Here is a 24,199-nt window from a genome sequence, read left to right on the forward strand (position 1 = left end):
TATGGACTTTCCTAGATTTACATGGATACCGGTTAATCCACTATCAAAATTAAAGAAAGAAATTTGAGTTTCTCAAATTATGAGTGGTAAGCGCAATGAAGTTGTTGGCAGAATTTCCAGAGGATCCACACGCTGCAAGTAATCTAAAAACCTAATATGTCTCCACTCAATTGAATAAGAATTTTTATGAATTAAAATATGTCTATTGACGGGGTTTTTGACCCCAGTATCCGCAAGTACATAAATACCTGTCATTTAGGTATAATTGTTGTTGTGGGATAAAACGACATGTTCATGTCAATTGAACCATTACATGAGTGAAACTCTCGTTTACGCCTATGGTGGTTGGACTAGTTGTTTTTTTAAGTCCACGTGTTTGAGGAGCTTACATTATAATTCCTCGAGCACTCCTGGCATTTTCTTAATTGTTGTATGAGAATAAATATGATTGATTTTAAAATTTGTCATTCGGTTAGTTAAGTTCAACATAGCAAATCCTGGATTGAGGCCTATCGTTTAAGAAAAACAGATTTAATGAAGAAATTAAATCGATTTAAGAGTAAAAAACCTTTTTATGAAACTCCTGTGTTTTATTCTTGCAATATACTTCTTTTTTTTAACCGAAAAAATAATCCCATCACCAACTGGTCTGCCGACAAGCTTAGATGCGATTATATCAACAGCACACCATACGTTCCGACACTGCACATTGACGCTTTACTCGCAACTGGCAACTACTAAAGCAACTGGCAAAGTCATCTCAGGGCTTCCATATTTTACAGTATGTGGCCGTGTTTTAGTCCCGAACGCGTTTTACGAAATGTACCGTATTGTGGCGCCCTCTAAATCTCATCCAAAATGGCTTCCATCGAAGATGATGATGTACTAGACGATGAACATTTAAACTCTATACTGCAGTTTCCCGAGGATGTACAAGCTGCTATTGATGAGGTATGTATAACTTATACAAGGGATATTTGTCATTGTTTTATACATTAATTCGATGAAAGTAATGCGTTGAAATTCGAGGGAAAGTCTTGATCTATTTTACTTCCGGGTTTGGTTTTCCCACCAACCAGTCGAGTCACTCACACTAGTCACTAGTACACTACTGCTGAGCTGAGTGGAGGAGGGAGCCAGGAAAGGCTACCTGCCTTTAGTAAGTAAGGACAGTAGATTCCAATTAGTCTACTTAGGGTTAATCTGGCTCAAACTATCCCTAGCTCAGGAGATGTAGCATGATAAGCGGCAGCCTACTAGTACTATTGTTTTTATTGCTAATCAATTTTTAGGAAACAAACAGTGACAAGTGTAATTATCTTACTGCTGACAGTTACAATACAACAGTCAAATGAGCTAGATTTAGGATTTACCAGTAGACTCAGCATTGAACTGTTTGAATAAATTAATCATGTTATTTTCTATATCAACTAGGTTTTACCCAGTAATGATCCACTAGACAAGCCAGATTTTAACCCTGTGGAATATATCAATACATTGTTCCCTACTGAACAATCACTGGCTAATATTGATGAAGTGGTTGGACGTATTCGTCTGAAAATAAGGTACTTACTCAACTTAACAATAAGGAACTAACTCAAACATTCCAGAAAATCGTTGATCTAAATATACAGATATTGGCATCCAACATAGTATGTAATTGTCTTCATTTATTGTTATTAGACGTCTAGATGATGACATAAGGACAGTAGTGAGAGGTCAGACAAATGTCAGTGAAGATGGAAAACAAGCTCTGGAAGAGGCTCAAAAAGCGATTATACAGCTATTTTCACGGATTAAAGATATCAAAGACAAGGCGGAAAAATCAGAGGATATGGTAATTCGAATTTGTTTGTTGAATGTGAAAAAAGTGAAAAATTATAATAGATTAGCGACAGTATTTATCTATCCATTCATTAGGTGAAAGAAATCACGCGTGACATTAAACAGTTGGATTTAGCGAAGCGTCATCTGACCACCTCTATAACGACGCTCAATCATTTACATATGCTTGTGAGTGGAGTTGATTCTTTACAGTAAGTTTTGGTTGTCTTTTCACTGTTATGTTTGTTTGTATTAAAAATCTTTGAAATAAATTTTGAATTTATTTCCATTTATTTTGCAGAGCTCTAACAAGGAGAAGGCAGTATGGCGAAATAGCTCCCCTTTTAGAAGGCGTCCTCAATGTATTGGATCAGTTTCAAAAGTATATGGGGATTCCTCAGATTAAAGAGCTAGCGGACAAGGTCAAAGAAATACAAACAGAGCTTGGCACTCAAATACTTGCTGATTTTGAGGAATCATTCCAGGGTCCTAACTCAAAGGTGTGTTTTTATCTATGGATATTGATTATTTGATTCTATGGTCTTCATTTTGTTTGTCATTATATCTATGATGATGTATCTGAATTATAGTATGGGCCAACAAATCAAGCTTTATTATCGGATGCTTGTCTGGTAGTGAATGTACTTGATCCTCGTGTGAAGAGAGATTTACTCAGTTGGTATATTCGTCTTCAACTATCTGAATATTTGGTGCTTTTTGGTGAAAACCAAGATGTAAGTTTAAGTAGTGTTTTCTATGCTTCCCCTGCTTAACTTGATATAGAGAAACACACCTTAATGAAGAAGTTTATTTTCAGGTTGCTTGGCTGGATAAGATTGACAGACGTTATGCTTGGATTAAGCGCCAGTTAGTTGAATTTGAGGAGAAATTTGGGAAGATGTTTCCAAACGACTGGGAGCTTAGTGAACGGATATGTATTGAATTTTGTAACATTACAAAGTAAGTTTGATTGCTATCCTTTTAATTATCTAATATCACGATTTATTGATTGTTTTTATAAGTGTAAAAATTACGGAATGTATGGATTTTTTTTCAGGAAAGAGTTATCTAAAGTAATGGCTATGCGAGTTAATGAAATGGATGTAAAATTATTGTTATTTGCCATTCAAAGAACAACTGCTTTTGAAGCTCTGCTTGCTAAGAGATTCACAGGAATAACACTTGTTGGCAAAGAAAAGGTATGATGCTATGAATACATAATTATTATATCTATGATTTTCTTTCTAATTTTTCTTTCAAGCCTGTAATATTTTTCTCTTTCGCCACGTTCTTATAACAGCGATGGTTTCATATTTCAGGCTTTATCACCTGTCTCCTCTGCAGCTACAACTCCCACTGCCAGCACAAATCCATTCGGTGAACCTGATGAACCTTCAACAAATCCATTTGAAAATGAAATTGAACCTGAACCTGAAACAGAACCTAAAGTAATCTTACTTATGATTCAATCCCTCCTCCATTATCCGATCATTGAGCAATTTCAATTCTAGAAATCATATATTATAATCACAATCCTGTTTATTCTTGAATTGACTGATCATTTCATCTATTGACAGAGCCAAGCATTGAAACTGACCCCTGCAAATCCATTTGTTGGAATTATATCTCGATGTTTTGAACCCCATCTCAACATCTACATTCTTTCACAAGATAGGTAAGTCTATATATACAAATTCATCCTTTCCTTGTAGGATACAGTACTTACCGTAGGAAAAAAATTTATGATAAGTGTTTTTTTTAAAGGAATCTCAATGACCTGATCGATCGATTTGTCGAGGATTTCCGGCGTCAAGGAATCCCTAAAGTTCAGACTGATGAAAGCAGTAATATTCTGCCAAGTTGTGCTGATTTATTTGTATATTACAAAAAGTGTATGGTACAGTGTTCACAGCTGAGTACTGGACAGCCAATGTTAGAACTTACGAGAACATTCCAAAAATATCTGAAAGAATTTGCCATTCGACTTCTCTTGAACAATCTCCCAATCAAAAAGTATGTTAAATTCATTGCTTTCTTAGTTACGTATGAAATCATAAAACTGATCTTTTCAAACATGAAATTGTTATTGACATTTTCAGGAGTTATTCTCAAGGAGGCATAACATCGGCTTCTGGTTTGATACAGAGTATTCTTAAAGAAGGAGAGATGACAAAATTTTCAGTCGCTGATATAAGACTTATCTGCAGTTTGCTCTGTTCTGCTGAGTATTGCTTGGAAACAACTCAACAATTAGAGGGTAAACTGAAAGAAAAGGTTGATAGCGAATTGAGTGAACAAATCAATCTGAATCAAGAACAGGACATGTTTCATTCGTAAGTTCAATTCACCAATTATTACATAGCGGTATTTATACATCATTTGAGACATCTTCCAGTATGCATTAGATTTCATCCTCATAATATTTTACAGAGTTATTTCAAGTTGTATACAATTATTGGTACAAGACCTGGAAGGGGCTTGTGAACCTGCATTAAATGCTATGAGTAAAGTAAGTTGAAGCAATTTATTTTTCAAATTAATTTCTGTATTTTTGTGACAATTACCAGCTCCTATTACTGGCTTTTATTACCAGTATATTATGTGTGTTTATAATCTATTTCAGCTACCATGGCAAAGTATTGAGAGTGTAGGTGATCAAAGTAATTATGTGACAGCCATTATAAATCATCTCAAACAAGACCTTCCTGTTGTCAGAGACAATTTGGCTTCATCTCGTAAATATTTCACCCAGTTTTGCCTCAAGTTTGCGAAGTAAGTTATGCTCTCTCCTTCCATATTTGATGTTTCTCATCATATCTGGTAACATATTTACATTAGATATGTCCATCCTTTATTTCAGTTCATTCATTCCGAAATTCATCATAAATCTGCACAAGTGTAAACAACTGAGTACGGTAGGAGCTGAACAGGTACGTACATCAAATACAACCAAATGTTGCATTTGCTGATTGATAGATAATAGGCCATAATTCATGCACCATGTTGTAGGATTTCTGATTAAAAATACATGTACTGATAGCTCTGATTCAATGTGACACTTGTAAGATTGCACTACCATAGCTTTATTTTTTGTCGTCTTTATTTCAGTTGCTGTTAGATACACATTCGCTGAAGACTGTACTGTTAGATCTTCCATCCCTTGGTTCTCAAGTAGGCCGTAAGGCACCTGCAAGGTATGTAGAAAATTAATTTACTCAATATACTATTTATCAAATGCTCCTAGTCAGTCAATATTTAGAATGAATGCACAATGTAAATTTATAGTCATTTGACAATACATCAAGCATTATATATATGCATATCAACTTTAATTTTTTATGCTGTTGGATAAAATAACTTGAATTGTAACAGGTGAGTTTGTGTTCAGAAGGTGAATATGCAAACTTTCACCACAGTTTATTACTGTAGTATGCTAATACTGTTTGTCATCGATTGCGACATACTCTTGAACCATTCATTTTTATTTACTTGAAGAAACTATTTACTCGTTATATGAATATCGCTTGGGCTTACTGAATGCGGTCTGATTGAATTTCCTCGAGCCCCAGACATGGATTAAATTCAGCAATGGATGCATTTTTATCTTTCCGTTTGTTCGTGAACGTGATCGCGTTTCTATTCGGAGTTGGTGGCAATATGTTTTTATTTGTTTTGATCGCGACACGTGTCAGACTGCACGGTTATCACTATAGATTTATAGCAAGTTCATCTTTATCTCACATTCTCGCCGTGGGTTTAAACTGTTTGGATACATTCTTGGCTTTGCGTTCGCACTCTCTGGATGAAACGATTCACTTTTGTCAGGCGATTATCGTCATCTCATTGACATCATCGGGAGTTTCAGTGATAAGTTTCGCATTATTGGGACTACACAAGTATATAACGATATGTAAACCGGAGAAGTATAATCAAATCTTCATTTCAAGTAAAGTGAATGCGATGTTAATTCTTTCATGGGTGATTCCTGTGCTTGTATACGTTTCAGCTGAGATTGCCACCAACTGGAATTGTTTAATAACAACTGAAGGCTCGAATGGTTCGACAATTTGTGTTTATAATATTACGACTGATAGTAATCGTAGGATATGCGGCATCATTATGATTTGCCTGTCCATATTTGTGCCTTGCACTATATTGGGAGCTTGTTATATATTCATTATCAATATGGTTAGACATCAGATGTTGTCGACTACTACGAGTAAAGTGTTAAACCCAAACTCTTTAGATCATGAGAGCTGGATTCACTGGATCAAAAGAGTACAAACTAGTCGTAGAACTCGTCCACTGTTTATACTATTTACTATCTATATGTCATACTTTATTTCAACGTTTCCTTTCGGAGTGGCGATGTTAGTGAGTAGCGTGTTTCCGGTATCCAATCTGGTTATTCGTTTGACATCTTGGATTGCGGGAGTTTATTTTTGTTTTAACTGGCTGATGTACTGTCTGGTTGACCGAAATCTTCAAACGGAATGCCGAAATCTATTCGTCAAGAAACCAGTCCAATCTGATTTAGTTATGATCGAAAGATCTTGTACAGATTCATGATATATTTCTTTGTATGATAGAATTCCTTGCTAATAGAATGATTTGACGTTGATGACATTTATGTTTAACATCTGTGCTTAAAGTGTGATAACGCGGGACGTCAAAAGAACCTGACTGTCTTCATATCGGTGGTGCTTTGTTTTTTTTTTTCAGTAAGCGATAATTCGATCAATTGTAGATCTCTGAGGCTTCCAGCAGATGTTCGTTAACATGTTTTTATTACCAGTCGTAAACAATAAGATAAGAGAATGACAGGTGTCTCATATTCCATTTACCTCGGCACCGTAGCTTTGAATGAATAGAAAAATCAACCAGGTTTTCAACTCTAGTTTGTATTTTAGTGACAAAAAAAGTATTTATTACAGTCAAGAATGTTCCATGAAAATGATATCAACATCTACCTAATTCAACCATCAAAATTGAATTCATCATTGTTACAATACAAAGGAGGTAATTTCTCAAATAGAAAACATTTTAAATGGCATTTCATGTAAAACCTTTTGATTTAGACATATATGTAGAAGTTAGTTGTACCCATGTTCTCGTAATAAAAATGTTCTAGATCTTGGACTGGCTATTGAACTGTATGTTTGCCAGTGTCCTCTGCGACAGCACAATAAGTGTACAAGAATCTTCCTGAAACGTTGTCCAACGAAAGCAAAAACAAATAGATTCACAAAACAATGAAACGTCGTCAGTGAGTCACCCGCTAATTGCATGATGTAAGCATATCTCTTCTCTTCTAAGAATTTTTCAGCCGATCCCTTGTGAACGTGTAATATTAGGCGATAAACTCGAATCGGCGTTTCGCAAATGATGAAAATCACGACTATGGTTATCAGCGTCGCGGTGACGTTTGAAGTCGCGCGACCGGAATAGTTTTCATTGTTTTGCTTTTGTTTACGGCGAGAGCTTTGTATTTTTACCATCAGAGTCGAGTTGAAAATAATCATAGCTAAAACGGGCACGAAATACCCGACCGAATCGAGCGTATAAATCAGCGCATAGTTTTTCTTACAAAAACGTGTCAAATCGTTGTAAGTTAACACCTTTCCGGTGCAATGTTGTTTCATTTGAACAGTGTTGATGACAAAAAATCTCGGAATGTTTATTCCGATCGATATGACGATGATTATCACCATAACAATACGTGCATACCTGATTTTACCCCACTTGTGAACTTTTTCCGGGTGACACACGCGTATGTATCTATCAATCGTTATGGCCGTTATGACGAGCATTCCAATCGTACTAGCCGTCATCCGTAGCGGCCAAATATAAGGAATCATGTATACAGAACCTCGATAATACTGCTCTAATAATCCGGTGTACGGGTAAAACGAGGAAAATGTGTGATGGATCATCATCAACAACAGCGACAGAATGTCTGACACGGCCAACGCTTTTAAAAAGAATGTTATCGTCGTTCGGTGGTCTTTCGATAAAACGATTATCGCGATGAAGTTAAACAGTATTCCGAAAACGCAAAGAATACCGACGAGAATTACGTACACGTAAAATCTCATATCGGCGAACATCATTGTACTGGTCACGTTCATTGTGCAGTTCGTATGTTCCGATACCGGATCATAACGAGAATCTGTTTGAGATTCACCGTCCAGTATCGGTACTGGATCCCAACTAGCTCGTCCACTTGAAGCTTTCATAGCTGGCGTATCCATTTCATAAACATTAGGTCCCCATTCCGGGAATTCTGACCGCAGTGATAATTCCCACATGTGATATGAATCGTGTATTTCTTTCGCCATTTTTTGCATCATGCGCGCTATCGGTCTTATCAACTCGATCCTTCTATCGTCAGTGATATTAATCATGTGTTCCATCTTTGTTGGCTTCCATGTCTTTTCGATAATGGAAATCGTTCAGCTTTGCCCGCTGTTGATAACGGATTGTTCTTCGTCTGGTGTGAATTTTGAATCATAGAAGCCCTGGAAGTACGAAAGAAAGTATGTGATATTACCTGTATTCAGATAACGTATTTATAATGGAAGCAGCAACCCATTTACTAATATATATATATATGGTGATGCTTGGCTTTGGGTGTGATTTATTGGTTTTACAGGTTTTGTTTGTCATTTTATCAATTTTGTATGGCTTTAAGGCATATTTTCCACGGAAATATTCGCAGTTGACATAAATATCCATCAATCTGTATATTCTGCTGCAGGCAAAAATATTTATTTAATTTGATGTCACTATTTTATGGACACAGGTGAAATTGACATTTACTGACATTAACACATTGATTGGCTATATACAAGTAGAAAGTAAGACATTAGCAATCAGAGTAATGACCACACTAGCTAATACCGCAAACTTCATCCATTTCTAAATGAAAGAATACTCACACACTACCAAAAAAGAGATGAAAAAGTTTGGAATGAATAAGAAAAAAGATCAGATACCAAAATCCACAAAATACCTACATGCAAACGTGATATCATAGAAACATTATTCTCTTTACACCAGAAAGTTCAACCACTGAATCGCCACAAGAATATATTACCAGGAGACAGTATTCATGCATGTTGAAAAAAATTAAACGAATAAAGCAAGAATTCATTAGCATAATTACTTATTTATTTATATAGAGTTTTTCTTTTCATTTTCCCTCAGCGAAAATGTATTAGATTTTGGACTGGGAACTGCGTTATACGACTGCCAGGGTCCTTTACGGCACAGCAGCATGTGGACGAGTATCCTTCGAAATCGCTGTCCGACGAACGTGAAAACGAACAGATTCACAAAGCAGTCAAACGTAGTAAGCGTGTCTCCTAGTAACTGTATGTAGTACGTGGTTTTCTCGTCTTGTGAGAAGCGCTGGGCAGTTTCATGATGGGTAAAACTTTTCAAGAAGACAAGAAGTCTGTAGATGCGTATGGGAGTTTCACAAACGATGAATATGATTACGATCGTAATCAAAGTTGCGGTCACGTTCAGCGCCACGCGGCCAGAAAATGAGCCGGTACTTGTTTTTTGTTGTAAGGGTTGTTTTTGCCTGGACCGATGTACGGTTATGAGTAGAATCGAATTGAATACGATCAATGCGAAGAAAGGTATGAAATATCCGATGGAATCTAAAGTATAAATCAACGGAAAATATTCTCTGTAGAACTGAGTCAGTTCGTTATAGACCATGATTCTATTCGTTTCGGGCACATAACAGGAAGAAGTCTTTATTACAAAGAACCGCGGTATGTTAATACTGGCTGATAAGATGACGATTACGACCATGGTTATATAGGCATTGCGAAGTTTAGCCCATTTAAGAACTTTATCCGAGTGACACACACGAATATACCGGTCGATTGTGATCGCTGTGATGACTAACATACACATCGTATTGACCATCATCCTTAGAGGCCAAATGTATGGTATCATGTACACAGAATCGCGGTAATAATTTTCCAGTAATCCCGTGTACGGATAAATCGACGAAAAAGTGTGGTGTATTAACATCATCAGCAAAGATAGAATATCTGACAGGGCTAACGCTTTCAGGAAGAAATTGATGGTCGATTGGTTGTCTTTGTTCAGCACGATAATTGAGATCGTATTGAAAATAATTCCGAGAAAACACATGATCCCGATCACGACGACGTAGACATAGAATCTGATATCAGCGAATAGGAACGATACAGCAGTCGTTGTGACGTTAATTGACGGCGATAAAGTTGTAGTATTTTCAGTTATAGCTGGATCTGGTTTAGTCGTGACAGTCACGCGTTCAGGTGGATGATAACTAGTCATAGTTGGTAACCTGCTATATTTGTATTCACGGGGAAAATGTGGCATCTCATGAAGGATCGGCACCTCCCACAGATGATACTGTTGATGAATAATTTCTACTAATTTTGATGTAGATTTGGCTATATCGATTACAGACAGGTTCATTTTGCTTCCCCGTTTCGATGCCTACAAGTTAAAAGAAAATTAACCAGATTATAACTCATCTTTGTGAATCAAATGTATTGAAATGGCGATTTGAAAAAACTTACCTTGACTTGAGAATTAGCATTAGAAAACAGTTAAGTAGTAGCAGTAAGTAGCTCGAGAGTAGATTGCTTTGTAATCCGTGTAGATTCAGGTAAATTTTAGCACGAACACAACATCGGTTACTGACAGTTTGCCGCAGTTATAAACATAACATCAGAACATAAAAATGAATAGTAGTTTAGACTCTACCTGAATGAATTCTTCTGTTCGTATTTAGATTCTGATAACGTTATCTTCAATCGCCGAACGCTATCGACTTACCGACCAGTCATAATCCTACAAGTAATTTCACACTCTGTTATGATGATGTTTAAACTTTCAATGTTGCGCGCACGTAATGTAGCGGCATTGTTTAAAAGAAATGTCATCATCGGTCATCAATTGAACAATCCCGCCCGACGCTATATTCCTGTCTAACTTCACCGCAGTCGTGTTTATTCTCTGACAAATACAGTTCTATTTGTTCTGTTCTGTAATGTTTAGATTATGAATTTCTGTCATGCGTTCTCATTATGATTGGCTGCAGTAGGTTATGATGGCGGTCAATACTGAATTGTATGATTTCAGTTTGCTCAATTTTATCATTCTATCACTGCAGATATATATACAGAAGACAATCAATTGTAACTGACAATTGATGCTCCGTTGCTTAATATTTGATAGACATATTGCGATTATAACATCCATCCGTTCTGGTTTATAAGTCCTCTCTTGAGTATTCCTAAACATTTCATCCATCTGTTGCCTGTCATTTCTATTTTTCATTAACCATCCATGTTAAGCTCATGAAGTGATATCATTACTAGAATGAATGCATATCCGTATTGTTCTGAATGTATGAACAAGTATTTGAAAAATATCGTAAATTAGTTTGCCGACATCAATAAATAGATATTCGTCGTGCAATCGTTAGGTCAGACTAATATTATCGGGGTGTGGCTTGGCTCTATGAGGAGTGTTATACAGGCAGGAATAGAGTTGGTTGTATTTTAACAGCCTTCGCATTTTTGTGAGATACTATTAATCTGTTTAAAGCTGACGCTAAAATTTATCATTTCTAACTGTAAACAACCTCGTGTCACTGGTTTATCATGAGATAATTGAACTATTTGAAATATCAGGGTGATATATATGTAGTTGAAATAGCGAATAACTGAATTTAGTTGGATCTGTATTTGTCAGTAGGCTGGTATTGTGATAAGTGCAGAGTTATATATTCCCAACATCGAATGAGTGAATATAAAGTCTTGATAGCCATGTGTTGCTATACTGTTATTAATCTAATTAGTGGACTGAAGTGATCTAGAAATGACTCCAGATGAATTACCATACTGATACTGCTCAGTATGAAAACAGAAATGATGTTATTTCACATGCGATGGAAACACTGAAAACCTGTAATTAGCAACAAGCGAATCTAGAAAAAATGTGCATTAAACGTGTTTTTGTAAAGAGGTATTTGAGTAATATTTCATCGAAACATGGAATTTCTAGTGTTTTATGAGAGACGTATAGAAACTTACATTTATGGTGATCCCCTCTTAGTGATACATGTGTGCAGGAAAATAAAGAGGTTTTTTATTGCGAAGTCTTTTGTTACCCAGCTGGTACTAGTAATAATGAAGCGTTACAGTCCCTATGCTGGTATAAAACTCATGTCAGATTGTAGCTGCTATGGGTTTTCAGTCATTTAATGATTGTTTATTGTTTGTCACTCATATTGTACTTTCCAATGAGACACCAACAGAATTTGGCAATCAGAAAACTTGTGTCGACAAATTTAGTTGTTTACTGTAATTTCTGATTCCCAGTCACTGTTTATCATGGCATCCCCAGTCTCTTATTAATTGGATTGGTTTTTTGGCTCGAGGGAATTACTGCACATCTTTTTTTCAAAGAGTTGTCACGTAACAGCGGCAAGTGAATCAACTACTTTTACCAGTACCTCGGCACTATCTTCTTGCTTCGCCGAGTGAGTGATACATGATTTCATCGTATAGTATCCGAAGCTATCATTACATTTTGATGAATGAGAAAATTAGAACTTGTATGGTAGAATGTTATCTATCATATTTCAGTTGGTCATGCAAGTTTCTCCTTTTCTTTTTATTTATTTACTCGTACACGTGTAATGTGCTTTTCTTTGAACTAACTGGTACAAATAGAAAATGTCCCGACAGATCGAATTTAATCGGTTGATTAGATTTTGAAATTGCTTCACTACGTCGGGAGAGATTAATTACAAAGCGTTGAACACTTGAAATCAATTCGCGGAATTTGCATAAAACCCATAAACGGGAGTAATTCTTTCGTCTGTGGTTTGTAGAACATCGAGATAAATTGAATTAAACATAATCCGATGTATGCACCGCGCTAGTATTAGCGCCGCTATGGCTAATGTAGAGTGTCTCCTCACTAATAAGGTTAAAACCTGATGGGCATATCCAACTAGAGATTACACTGTAGAGCCCATAGACAGGATTCTCACCGGGGAAGCTTTAAAAGTACAGATTGTCAGTAGTGTTTTGTTCATCGAAGCAAAGCAACTTTATTTTTTATTTTTTAAGACATCACAGAAATGAATCGTTTATATTTAGTCCAGAGTATCAATTCCATTATCATCATGAGAGGACTGTCATCTTTCATTTATAAGTTGCCAATAGCTTCATATTCACAATTTATGAATTTGCAATTCTAATTGATATATTCTGATCATGTGTTCTGTTTAGTGTGTGAGAAGATGATTTGTATCAATATATACATCGTTTAGCTCAGCACATTTCTCAGTACGCTCCAATATCCCTAATGAGCTCTCAATCATAAGACTTCATAAATATAATCATTCATAGCATCATTGCAAATTGATTCTGTATTAATTAGTTCGTGCCTTTAATGATGAAGTTTCAGTTTATATTTCTCATTGAATTGGGAGAAATAGTGTTTAATGATTTATAAAGTCGATATTGACTTGATTTAGGGACGGATCGCAACGAGGAGATCATTAACTTTACCGATATCTAATTTCCTGGAAACATCGATGTTTTTCAAAATTCATGATACTTTGGATCAGCCATCTATAAATCGAATATATAGACCAAAAATATGAGAGATTTGAATGTTTCGCTGGACATTATGGTCAGAGTGAGTGAGCACGCATTCATTATGGTTTTATATTCATTTTATTACCCATTTATAGTCAATACACCACTAATGAAACATGTTCTTGCGGGGTATCATTCAATTGTATTTGACATCATTCTGACTAAATTTCATGCTAAATTGCGTGAGCGTTCCAAAATACGAAGACCATAATGAACACATGAAAAAATGTGTACATCGCTTGCATACTAGTTCTATGAGTGACACCGGATATTTTGTGACACTAGTTAGTCATCAATCTTAAACAAAAACCCAGTGACTCTAATCCCCTTAACCAAGCAAGGAAGTGTTACTATACAGCTTCTTTTACTAATCATGCTTTAAGGCTTCGTTTGAGTTTCTTATCTTAATCTCATATTTATGAAAGGGATAAAAAGGCAATGATAACTGATGCATTTTTCATAAGCCGGAATAATGTTGCCTAGTGATGATGTGAGAAAATAAAAATATAGTAGGAAAGGCGTTACCTGCAGAAACCTTATACACTCATTATATATATGAGACACATACATTTATATATATCTAGTATGCTTTCTACATGATTGTATTGCTTTACAATTAATTAATTGTTGTAATGATGATACCTCATTACTGTTTGCATCTCTATACCTCTATATCACCTTATGAACATGATACGCTAAAAAGTATTGCGTAATTTGATTAACTCTTGCAAGGTTAAACTTCGTGACCAATTTCAACCTGAATATTCACCTCAGTTAGTTACTTTGTAATGACTTACCCGTATGTGAAGTGAAACGAATATTCCGTGCACTTATTTGAGATCATTGCCGATGCTGCGTATGAACACGACTGCTGATGGTGGCACTTTATGACTGAGACATTGTGCAGTCGTAGCTTTAACGAGTTTACCTTGTCTTTCTATTGGTTCTCAGAAGTTCACCATGTGAAGCTTACGATTCAAAGAACCCGAATCCTGTTTGCTGAGTTCAGTTATCTCGTGGATTGAGATATGTTTAGTATTGATGATGCACCTGTGTATCTCACCTATCTGTTACCAATGCGTAACAACAACATGCGATGCGTATAAATCTGAATTAACTTAATCTAGAATTGTAGTAGCTACAGTTGGTGGTAATCATTACCACTACAGTTTACTGCCACTATTTTCAGGTGATAGAGTACTTCCAATAAATGTGGTAACGAAAATCCATATCACCATACAAAACTTCCACCCTCAATATCTGCATTGATGCTTTCAAAACAAAGGCATTTTCTAAACTAAGATTATACTTTTAAAGTATTGGGTAATGTCGGGTTCTGTGCGATATGTTTACGCCTCTTAAAAAAGATTCTATGTTGACAAGTAGTCACTGAATCAATATTGAAGTTAGAGACTTGACATGAAGTACAGCATCGGTCTTCGGAGAACGGTTCTTCTTCTCGATGTCATTTCTGTGGAATGGTAAGTCTTAGAATTGAAAGACTTTTACTTCTTAGAAATATTTTGAGTTTTCGTATTACGGAATCGATGTCAAGACGTAACTTAAAGATTAGCAAAAATTTGTATACTTAATCGAATAAATTGTCAACACATGTTGCAAGAGAAATAAATTTCTATTTTATTATAAGTTTGATAGTGGTCGGGTACATATATTTTTCGCCCCAGCTGATATTGAATCAAGCTGTTGCATTTTGATGATTTTAATCTGGACTAGAGGAAAATGTTTATTGCTAAACGTGAAGTGAATACTGAAGATTCCACTTAGTTCATTGAGATCACAGCAATAATCAATTTTGCTCAAACCTAAACTGTTTGAATTGTTTTCTGGCTGAGAACAAGTTGCCGGTAACATAAGAAGACTTCTTGTTGTTGAATGAATAAAAGATGACGAATCTCCATGGAGAACTGTGTACCCCTCAAAGATTGTTGATTCTTGTTGTATTCAGTCACTACCTATGCTTCACTATTCAGCATGCATGTCATTCTTGAAGTTTTTTGTTAAAACAGGATGAGCTATTTTCGATGGCAATATGGAAATTCCTTTCTTGTTTTCATCTGTTCTTCTAAGAACGTCTGCTATAAGATGCCGTTACGTACTGATTTAGAAGCAGCTATTGTTCTCGTTTCAATCATTGTTCTGTCATTTTTCATATATTCGCTGATGAGTCTGCAGAAAACTGCTGCCGATAATGACGAGCCGCCATCAAGTTGAAAACATCCGCTTTCTCATCTCGTATGTCTTTTTTCCACTAATTTACTTAGTGTTCATATATACTTCATCCATTATCGCAGTTTCCTGTGAGATCATGATTAGTAATTATTGTCACACTAACTATTCTATGTCTCATCTCTTCCTGCTGCTACCCTTGATTGGATGTAGCTTACAGTCCCGCCAAACATTGATTAGATTGTTTTAAACGACAGAATTCATGCATGAATCTATTCTGTCGTAGTAATTTTAAGTTGGCATGTTAATGGCATCCGTCCATGAATTTACGCGCCCTCTTTAAAGAATTCATCTTTCGGTTGATATCGGTTGGAGTTCTGCACTCCGATAAACTACAAATTATCGTCGGAGATAGTAATGAATTCTCAATTCCTCTCGGGGTCGATGTGAAAAGTTACTTCAAATCATTTTTTTCTATCACTCCTCTGAGTGAAGCGGAGTTGTTGCGCAGTCATGTAAACCATTGAAAGAACTCGGGTAAACAACTATTCGCGGAAGAGGTAATACATATTGCCTTATCGCGATCACTTTCTCGCTGATCCAGGAATTTGCCGAATATCAATCAATAATCAATTTCCTAGAGATTCAGATCAATTTCGTGGAGATCAAAAAATGATAGCTCGTCGTGTAATGTCATATGGATTCTTTTACACGGCGATTCCCACCTCAAATGAGCAATATCCGAAATACCTAGCCATTTTGTCAGTTGCCGAGCCAGGAGGTATTTGTAAGCAAATATTGAATCGTGGATGAAAAAGATCAACCTATAAGCTTAAGTTTGGTCATAAAGCTTAAGTAACGGTGTGAAGTTCGTCTCTGGTGATGCATTTCTACATCCAGGGTCTTCACTGTTCATCGACTCAATACAAATAATGAGCTAAATTAAAATACACACTGTACGGACCATTAAAATAGGTCCCCAGTTACCAGTAAGCCATACATCTAGGATCGTCTGAACAGTTGCGATCTAAGAAGGTGCCGGTTTGTCTTAGTTTCGGGACTCAAAGATGTCAGCCATTGATTGATCATTTGTTATTATAAACCCTATCAGAAAAAAATAGCATTTTCAGATTAAGTAGATTCAAACGGATTGCCACAAGTCGAAGCAATTCATCATCGTAAGTGCACCAGTGACGTTAGATTTCAAAATTCTGATGTTTCACATAAGACACCTCACGAATAGAATTCAACCATAATGAGTGCATGATTTCATTTATTTTTTAAGAGACCGGCTGCCTGTCTACCGAGTGCATTGAAATTGAATTCACATGAATTGATGTGAATTTAGTGTTTGTGTTTTTTTTCATATTCCCTGCCGATTCGGGCTTATTTATGCCATTTTCCCCATGAATACTGCATGGAGCTTATGATATGACTAAGAGTAATCAACAGAAACCTTCAAAAGATGCACATATTAATGTTTCATGGGTTGATACTGCCAGTCATAGGAATACATAATCAGTGTGATACACCGTACCGCATGGCTTGACAATCAGCCTATTTTTCATGCATATATCGGTGAATTGTCAACAGTAACGTATAAATGCCTTATTTTTTTTTTACATGTGCCATTAGTGCGTTACTGTAATATACTTCGGTATGTTGTTCAAGTCAGAGCTCGGTCCTCAAAGGTAATACTTGTTAAAACAACGTGACCATCCAAGCGCAGGTAGGAAAGCATTGCCAGCCTTATTTTTGAAAGTTTCCAGTGTTAATAAATGGAGTGATAATTCATATTAAATGAATTAACTTTAATAATTGAATCCGTATGATGGATTTGTCAATGAAATCATCTCATTAGTAACAAACAGTTATCTGTGTTCCTCTGTTTGAAGCCCTTGTAAATTTTATCCGTATAAAACATTTACAGATCATTTGCAAACATTGATTTTATTAATCTTCTGTTTATTGTCGAGTGTTTAATTAAAATGTTTATAAATCACAACTAGTTGCTTTCAAGGTTAGGGTGAAATAGGAATGTTTTTTGAATATTTGATAACCAGGCATAAGGTCAGTGAGTACAGGAGGTGATCAGGTATTCTTACTTTATATTGGTATCCATTTTATGGACACTAAATGGACCAGTTTACTACTGATAATCTCAACGAATTGCTCCTATGAAACAAACCAGAATCAGTGGGGTCTCTCATGACCAAGTCTTTAGGTTCTGATCGTGAAAGTCACCAATGGTCTTTTGCTCCAAATGGATAAGTATTTTGATGTTTCGTCACGTTTCTAATGCCAGGGGCCAGTTTCCCAGGAAACCGTGTATTTCCAGATGACTCTGGTCGTTATTGTGAAACTAGTCCCTTACTGAGTATCTCACTGGCCTCCAGCATGTGTTGTAGGCTGATTAATTTGAATACCACGTCATAATGATCTCAGTTTTCATTTATGAAAATATTTTGATTATTCATACTGGTATAAACCCGTATAAGTCACTCTATCTTTCCTAGAATACCCAAGCCCTATACCACTCCTTGTTTTAAAGGACCAGTGAAGAAAAGTGACTTAGATATTCCAATATCATTTGCTGACCACTATTTACATGCACTTTATTTGTATCTCTACCCCAGTAAGCGCTTTCCAGATTAGTTGCACCGATTAATGGATCTGCATCTGTTGGGGGATAGCCTATCTTTTCCTCTGTTCTATCTAATGACAGTGTGGCCCGTGTAATTTCTCCAAGTTTAGCCGATGTTTACATGATTGCCTGGCTAATACTATGTCTTATCTAAGACTAGAAAACCCTGACAAGCATTCGCAATAACACACGATTGAAATGGCGACGCATTTGGTTCTAGTTGATTAGATTCAGGTGAAGACCAATGTTTAGGTGCCTGGTATGAGGTAACAGGTCCAAATCATTAGGTTCAGGGGATCGCATATGATTTATAAAATATCTATGAGGCGCCAGCTTTGCGATCATGTTTTTTAGCCGATGATTGTAGATTTTGTATTATGTATGTTATTACCCCATTTCATCATACTCAGACCTGATGAGCTGGATTGCGCTTGTCTTGTCATTTGTCAGGCACAAAATGGCCATTGTTTCTGTTTAAACTTCTCAGCATCGATCAATTATATTTCCATTTACGTGGTTCCTGTAGATGTACCATGTGAGATTAATGGTACTATAATGGCTTCACAATTCAATTAGCCAGACCTCACTTAATTCCTGATATTGTTTTCACTCATTTATGCTATTAACTCGATTTTTGTGTCATTTCTAAAACTGATTCAGTGGAAAGAAATTATACATAATATATAAAAGATCGTCAATTCACTGGCATTATGACCATTTTAGCTGTAGAGAAAATGACTGATATTACACACTTCAGTTGACTGTGAATAGATATGATACATCTTAAGCTAGTTATAATCCAAGTGGGAAGATGTGTAGGATATGGTTGAAATATTGTAAACCTTTCTGAAATTGGATACAATTTGCAGATTTGAAATGTGATATAACAACATGAGCAGCTTTTACATGATTGTATGCATTGATTAATTGAACTCTCACGAATCAACTATGATACTTTGATGGATTTTATTGATGAACACAAAACCAATCAATTTTCGTGCACTATATCAACAAAAATGATGAAAAAGTATTAACGGTTATCAGATTTAGACATTCTAAGCTATAAAAAGGATTGGAAGCAATTATTAGAATCAACCTTGTATACAGTTTTTGAATGATGAATGTTGATCTAAACTTTTCTAATTTCTAACTCTATTTTTTCCCTAGTTTTCAAACGAGAATGTCATTGAGATTCAATTTGCCTTTTAAGTGCATTCTAAACAGTAGGAGACAATAAGTCGCAAAAAACAATCAGCCAAGTGTACATGGGGGAAGTACATCACATTTATTGGTCTTGTGCAACTGATGTTGGCTGACAACTCATGGTCGTTGTCACATTAAGAGTGTATGTAATCACTTGTTTTATAGATTCCATGGTGCAACTATATAGTATTATCCCAAACAAACGGTTGTTCTCATGGATTGACCAAAAGGGGATCACTATTTCATAGATAAAGAGTAAACTCTAAGTAGAGGAGTTAACACTCGAAAGATTGGTACAATTATTGGGAGTTTCAGCTAAAATTTTCCAGTTGCATGTGATAATTTGTGCGGTTATATGATAATCGTGTAAAGAATTAATAGAAATAAATCACTATGCTGATATTCTCATAAATGGGGTTTGCTAGACTAAGGGTGTTGTGTTGATGATTAGCAAAGTTATTTTATTTTCATACTCATGTTACTTGGAGCTCATCATTAGACAGAGAGAGATAAAGTTCATTTTGGATACTTTCCACGAAGCAAGGTTCTTGTTCATCTGCGTGGGATAAATTCATTTTGTTTGAAGTTATTAAATGATATCCTTCTGGTGGCAACTGAATCATGCATCACATCGTCAATCTTAATATCGCTAAGAGGTTTTCCTTAGTTTTAGCGATAAGGCTGAGATTGTTTGTCAGGTAGAGATGGCAGAGGTTAAATGAATGCTCTCATAGGGAAATATCCTCTTATCTTACAGTCAAGTGTCTTCTGACATCAATTCTGAGCATCCTCACAAGACTTTTTTCTGTTTAGAAATATGGTTTTCTCTTATACTGACAGCATTTCTAGCCCCTCGTATATTCTGATATCTCCTTTTTTCCGTTGAATAGTTGAAATCAAACAGTAGCGAAATATTTTCCAGCGAGCATTCCGCTGGGGTTTGTCTGTATCTATTCTATAAATCATTTGTTCAGTGAAAATGATCGAGTTCACTCCAATTCTCTAATGCAGTATGTAAAAATGTCAGTAAAATGAAGTACACACGGCTGATTATCTAAATGATTGAAAACCGAATGTAAATGTTTTTATGGAACCAGGAAAACAGAATATTTTTCATCATCTTCTGTGTTCATTCATCAATATCTCCACAATGGTTTGGCTTTGCTTAGTTTTATCAACTTGCTTCCATCAATTCCTTTGGTAATCTAGTAACTTGTTATTGTAAACTTCCATTTCAATTCAATCGTTCCATCTAGTGGTTTGACACACGAGTGGTTTGACTTCCTATTGCTTCGTCCTTGTGGACTGCAGTAAATTGATTAATGTATTGACTTACTACTGGACACTCCATGCTAAGTGAATGTCAAACATTAATGAAAGAGCCCAATTAAGTACCACATGCTTCTTCCCTCATATTTTCGAATATCTTATGGTCGAGACAATGGACCTCTATAATGCTTCTGTTAAGCATCAGTGTGCTGAGATAAATTGTTGTCCAGAAGAAACGTATTGCCACTGAAATCTTCAGATAAATGTGTCAACCACAGATAAGTCCGAAAGACATCCCTGGAGAATCTAACCAATGCAAATGAAAATTTCCGCTTTAAGGCTTCATACAGAATCTTTTTTTGTCGGTGAAATGCTCAGTATCATCCACAGATTCCTTGTCATCTTCATTAAATTCCTTCGGTTCTTCATTGAGAATTTTCTATAAAGACAAAGTCGTTGCTTATCATCATGCATAATGTATGAGTTAATGAAGCAGACACTAGTGCTGTACATTAGACCTCTAAATGTGAGAGATATGCGTTGAAAATTCAGTGGTGCAGAAAATGCAATAGCCTTCCCAGATAAGTGTGGACGGATCATATTGAGATATCACGAATCACTTGAGAAAATGTTCCTTACAACGTATGACATAAATCATGAATTATGTCGACAGTGATGTTGATCTAAACAAACCCCAACAAGTTCACCAGGGAAACCAGAATGATCTCTATCTCGAGAGGCAATTTTTCATCCGATTAAAAATGCCTCAAGTATTATTTAGGATTTCCATATCATACATTGAGTACACTGAATGCAGTTGGTAATGAAGTAGCATAACTATATGATCTATCATAAGATTATGAGGGAAACCAATATTGTTTATTTCAGTTTTGTCCATTTAGCTGGTATTGAATGCTATTTGGACATGGTATGTACCGGTACTGTTCACTGATTGATCCTCTATCTACTCAGATCTATGGCTCTCGCTTTTCAGGACTGCTAATTGAATAAGATCATTTACTGCTGGCCCCTAGTGATATATTTTTCCTTTCATAGATTTCTGCAACATACTTGAATGCTCTCTCTCTCTCTCTGCAGAGTATTGTCAATCTTGTAATGACAGATGAGGGTATGTTCTGAGTGGGAATATGGAAATTTCTAATCCAGTCTTCACCAAATAGTTTACATGTATGGCTTATTGGAACATTCGACAGTCTCAGCAAATCGTCATTGTTTTCAACTACCGGTATCATTTGCATTTAGTCGTTCGATATATGGTCAATATACAATCCCAGAATTCATATGGTTGGTTTTCATTATTTGACATGTTGATGAATTGTCCACTATTCCAGTGCGTATTGTGATGTATTAGATTCATTTGATTCGATTATTGAGAGATAAGACCAGCAGATTACTCTATCCCAGTGTGTGATTTATGGTCCATTTCAGGATAGAATTAGTTCCAATGCTTTGATGATTGGTGTAAATCTTCTAATGGCGATGTGTGTAGTCGGTGGTTTATAAATTTCTGAAGGACACCGTTCCTATGTCAATACTGAGTAATGCATTCATGATTATCCAGTCAGTGTAATTTGTGTAAAGGATTATAGATTTCTAATGTTTAAAACCAGGGATATATGATGTTTCGGTTTCACATGTGATTCTTGTATGTTCACTTGTTGCACCACAGTCCTAGTTAGGGGCATTTAGTGTGCCAGATTATCCCTATTTGGGTAATTTTCTGATCTGGTGACAAAGTTTCAAAGGTGATTTCCTCCTGGTAACAAAAGTTGCTTCATAGTTGTTATGGCAACAGTCTGGTCGTAATTCTCTTCCCCTTCAGCAGACGTTGTTAGTCGAATTCATTTGAAAGCGATAAGATAAAATCTGAGAAATCCTGTGGTGGTTCATGTTCTATGTTTTAACATATCTCGACTAGGTACACAATATTGGCAATTTTCATGAAAAAATCCAATTATTCTAAGAAAGCCTTCGATCTTTTCACTGTCTTTTTCATTTTCATCGAATGATGAAGTAAAATGATATCTTACCTGCACAGAACCATGATCACATTCCTTCCTAGTCATGATTTATCAGTTGGAGCATTAATAAGCTATTGCACATTAGAAGCAGGGTTACTGATAACTATTATCAAACTAATAACCCCTGTGTATCTGATACATCTGTGCCATGATGTCTGGGGAATACAGCTAATACCATTGACTATGAGGCCACGATGCTACTGACGAAATATATCTTAGTTTTACATTTATAAGGAATGATGAATGTACAGTGCAATTGCCTTTTTCTACTGAGATGACCTTTCAAGGCTTTCGAACATTTCTGAGCGATATTGTTTTAGTTTGAGAAAAAGAAGATTTTAAGTTCCAATTTCCTGCATTTGATTTCAGGAACTTAACTGTTTACTGTCATTTCATATTCAAACTTCTTTTTATTTATCATTTCAGTTATACGAAGATTGTTGTTAAAGGAATGACTAGAGCTGAAATGATACTCAAGGTGAGATAAAATTGATGGTTTTGATTCGTCAAGATCGATATAATTAGCATATTGCATGTACTATTCATGAATTTCAATAAATACCGGCAGTTATGTGTTTCCCTATCGATTTTTAGGTGGTTATGTCGCCAAGTGACCCACCCCAAAGCTTTGTTGATAATTTCTTGAAGTTATTAGCAGACAGAGATATATCAGACTTTCAGAAGGTTCTCGATATGAAGGTAAATATTATTTCATAATGAATGAATTGATAATTTATAGCTGGTGGCAATAAACACATAAACTTCCAATAACAATATTAGCATGAGCGGGTTAGCTTACAAATGGTTGATAAATGGTTGATTCAGGATTGGGTTGAGGACTAAGATGACATATGAAATCGATTAATTCTTTTAATCGTAGCTTTCTTTTGTTTCTAGGGACTGAAAAGAAGTGAACAAAATATGATGATTGAAATTTTCCGAACTCGAATACCTCAGATGCCGCCTAGTGGTAACAATGAGAATACTAATCATCAACTGCAACTAAAATCCAATGAAACATCTGTAGAACAAGAATCAAGTCGCATAAAAAAACTGGAGAAACTCATCAAAAAACGTTTATGATAACCTCATGAATGAAGTTAACCTGTTCAAAACTTGAAAAGTGAAAATGTGATGATCAGTTCTCAGTGTATGTTGATGTTGTTATGGAACAATTTTGTTAATTGTATATTGTATCAAATGTAAGAAAAATATTTATAATGCCGCCGCAAGACATCACTCATTGATTTTAAAAGTCTCTAGTCAAAAACGAAATAAAGAGAATTAATTATTGTATATAAGTATATTTTTCTTGTATTTTCTTTAATGGAAAGGCACAAAGG

At 35.7% G+C, this 24,199-nt stretch overlaps 2 protein-coding genes across 4 annotated transcripts; one reads left to right on the top strand and one right to left on the bottom strand.

The window, feature by feature from the left end:
* The first annotated feature begins 858 nt into the window (after nucleotides 1-858).
* On the top strand, nucleotides 859-24,125 carry LOC141898770 (vacuolar protein sorting-associated protein 53 homolog). The gene is made up of 19 exons (XM_074784859.1): nucleotides 859-951; nucleotides 1,435-1,565; nucleotides 1,684-1,837; nucleotides 1,921-2,036; nucleotides 2,126-2,324; nucleotides 2,415-2,558; nucleotides 2,642-2,784; nucleotides 2,882-3,023; nucleotides 3,144-3,272; nucleotides 3,402-3,499; nucleotides 3,589-3,837; nucleotides 3,924-4,157; nucleotides 4,255-4,333; nucleotides 4,448-4,596; nucleotides 4,685-4,754; nucleotides 4,933-5,018; nucleotides 23,283-23,334; nucleotides 23,451-23,555; nucleotides 23,754-24,125. The coding sequence occupies exons 1-19, from the start codon at nucleotides 859-861 to the stop codon at nucleotides 23,937-23,939; spliced, it is 2,559 nt and encodes an 852-aa protein (XP_074640960.1). The 3' UTR covers nucleotides 23,940-24,125.
* LOC141898771 (FMRFamide receptor-like) lies at nucleotides 6,775-14,574 on the bottom strand. Of its 3 annotated transcripts, XM_074784862.1 has the most exons (4): nucleotides 14,309-14,574; nucleotides 10,413-10,686; nucleotides 8,990-10,329; nucleotides 8,045-8,342 (listed from the first exon to the last, which is right to left on the bottom strand). In XM_074784862.1, the coding sequence occupies exon 3, from the start codon at nucleotides 10,306-10,308 to the stop codon at nucleotides 8,998-9,000; it is 1,311 nt and encodes a 436-aa protein (XP_074640963.1). In that variant the 5' UTR covers nucleotides 10,309-10,329; nucleotides 10,413-10,686; nucleotides 14,309-14,574; the 3' UTR covers nucleotides 8,045-8,342; nucleotides 8,990-8,997. The 3 variants fall into 3 exon arrangements, with proteins under 3 accessions (XP_074640961.1, XP_074640962.1, XP_074640963.1); XM_074784860.1 differs by lacking the exon at nucleotides 8,990-10,329 and having other exon boundaries at nucleotides 6,775-8,342; nucleotides 10,600-10,686; XM_074784861.1 differs by lacking the exons at nucleotides 8,990-10,329; nucleotides 10,413-10,686 and having other exon boundaries at nucleotides 6,775-8,342.
* Nucleotides 24,126-24,199: the final 74 nt, after the last annotated feature.

The sequence above is a fragment of the Tubulanus polymorphus genome, chromosome 2 (genome assembly GCF_964204645.1).
Source record: "Tubulanus polymorphus chromosome 2, tnTubPoly1.2, whole genome shotgun sequence".
NCBI classification, from domain to species: Eukaryota; Metazoa; Nemertea; class Palaeonemertea; order Tubulaniformes; family Tubulanidae; genus Tubulanus; species Tubulanus polymorphus.

Coding starts and splice junctions, on each gene's coding strand:
- LOC141898770 (XM_074784859.1), top strand. CDS start 859: ATGGCTTCCATCGAAGATGATGATGTACTAGACGATGAACATTTAAAC. Junction 2,037..2,125: donor AGTGGAGTTGATTCTTTACA/GTAAGTTTTGGT, acceptor TTTATTTTGCAG/AGCTCTAACAAGGAGAAGGC. Junction 3,500..3,588: donor TACATTCTTTCACAAGATAG/GTAAGTCTATAT, acceptor TTTTTTTTAAAG/GAATCTCAATGACCTGATCG.
- LOC141898771 (XM_074784861.1), bottom strand. CDS start 8,237: ATGGAACACATGATTAATATCACTGACGATAGAAGGATCGAGTTGATA.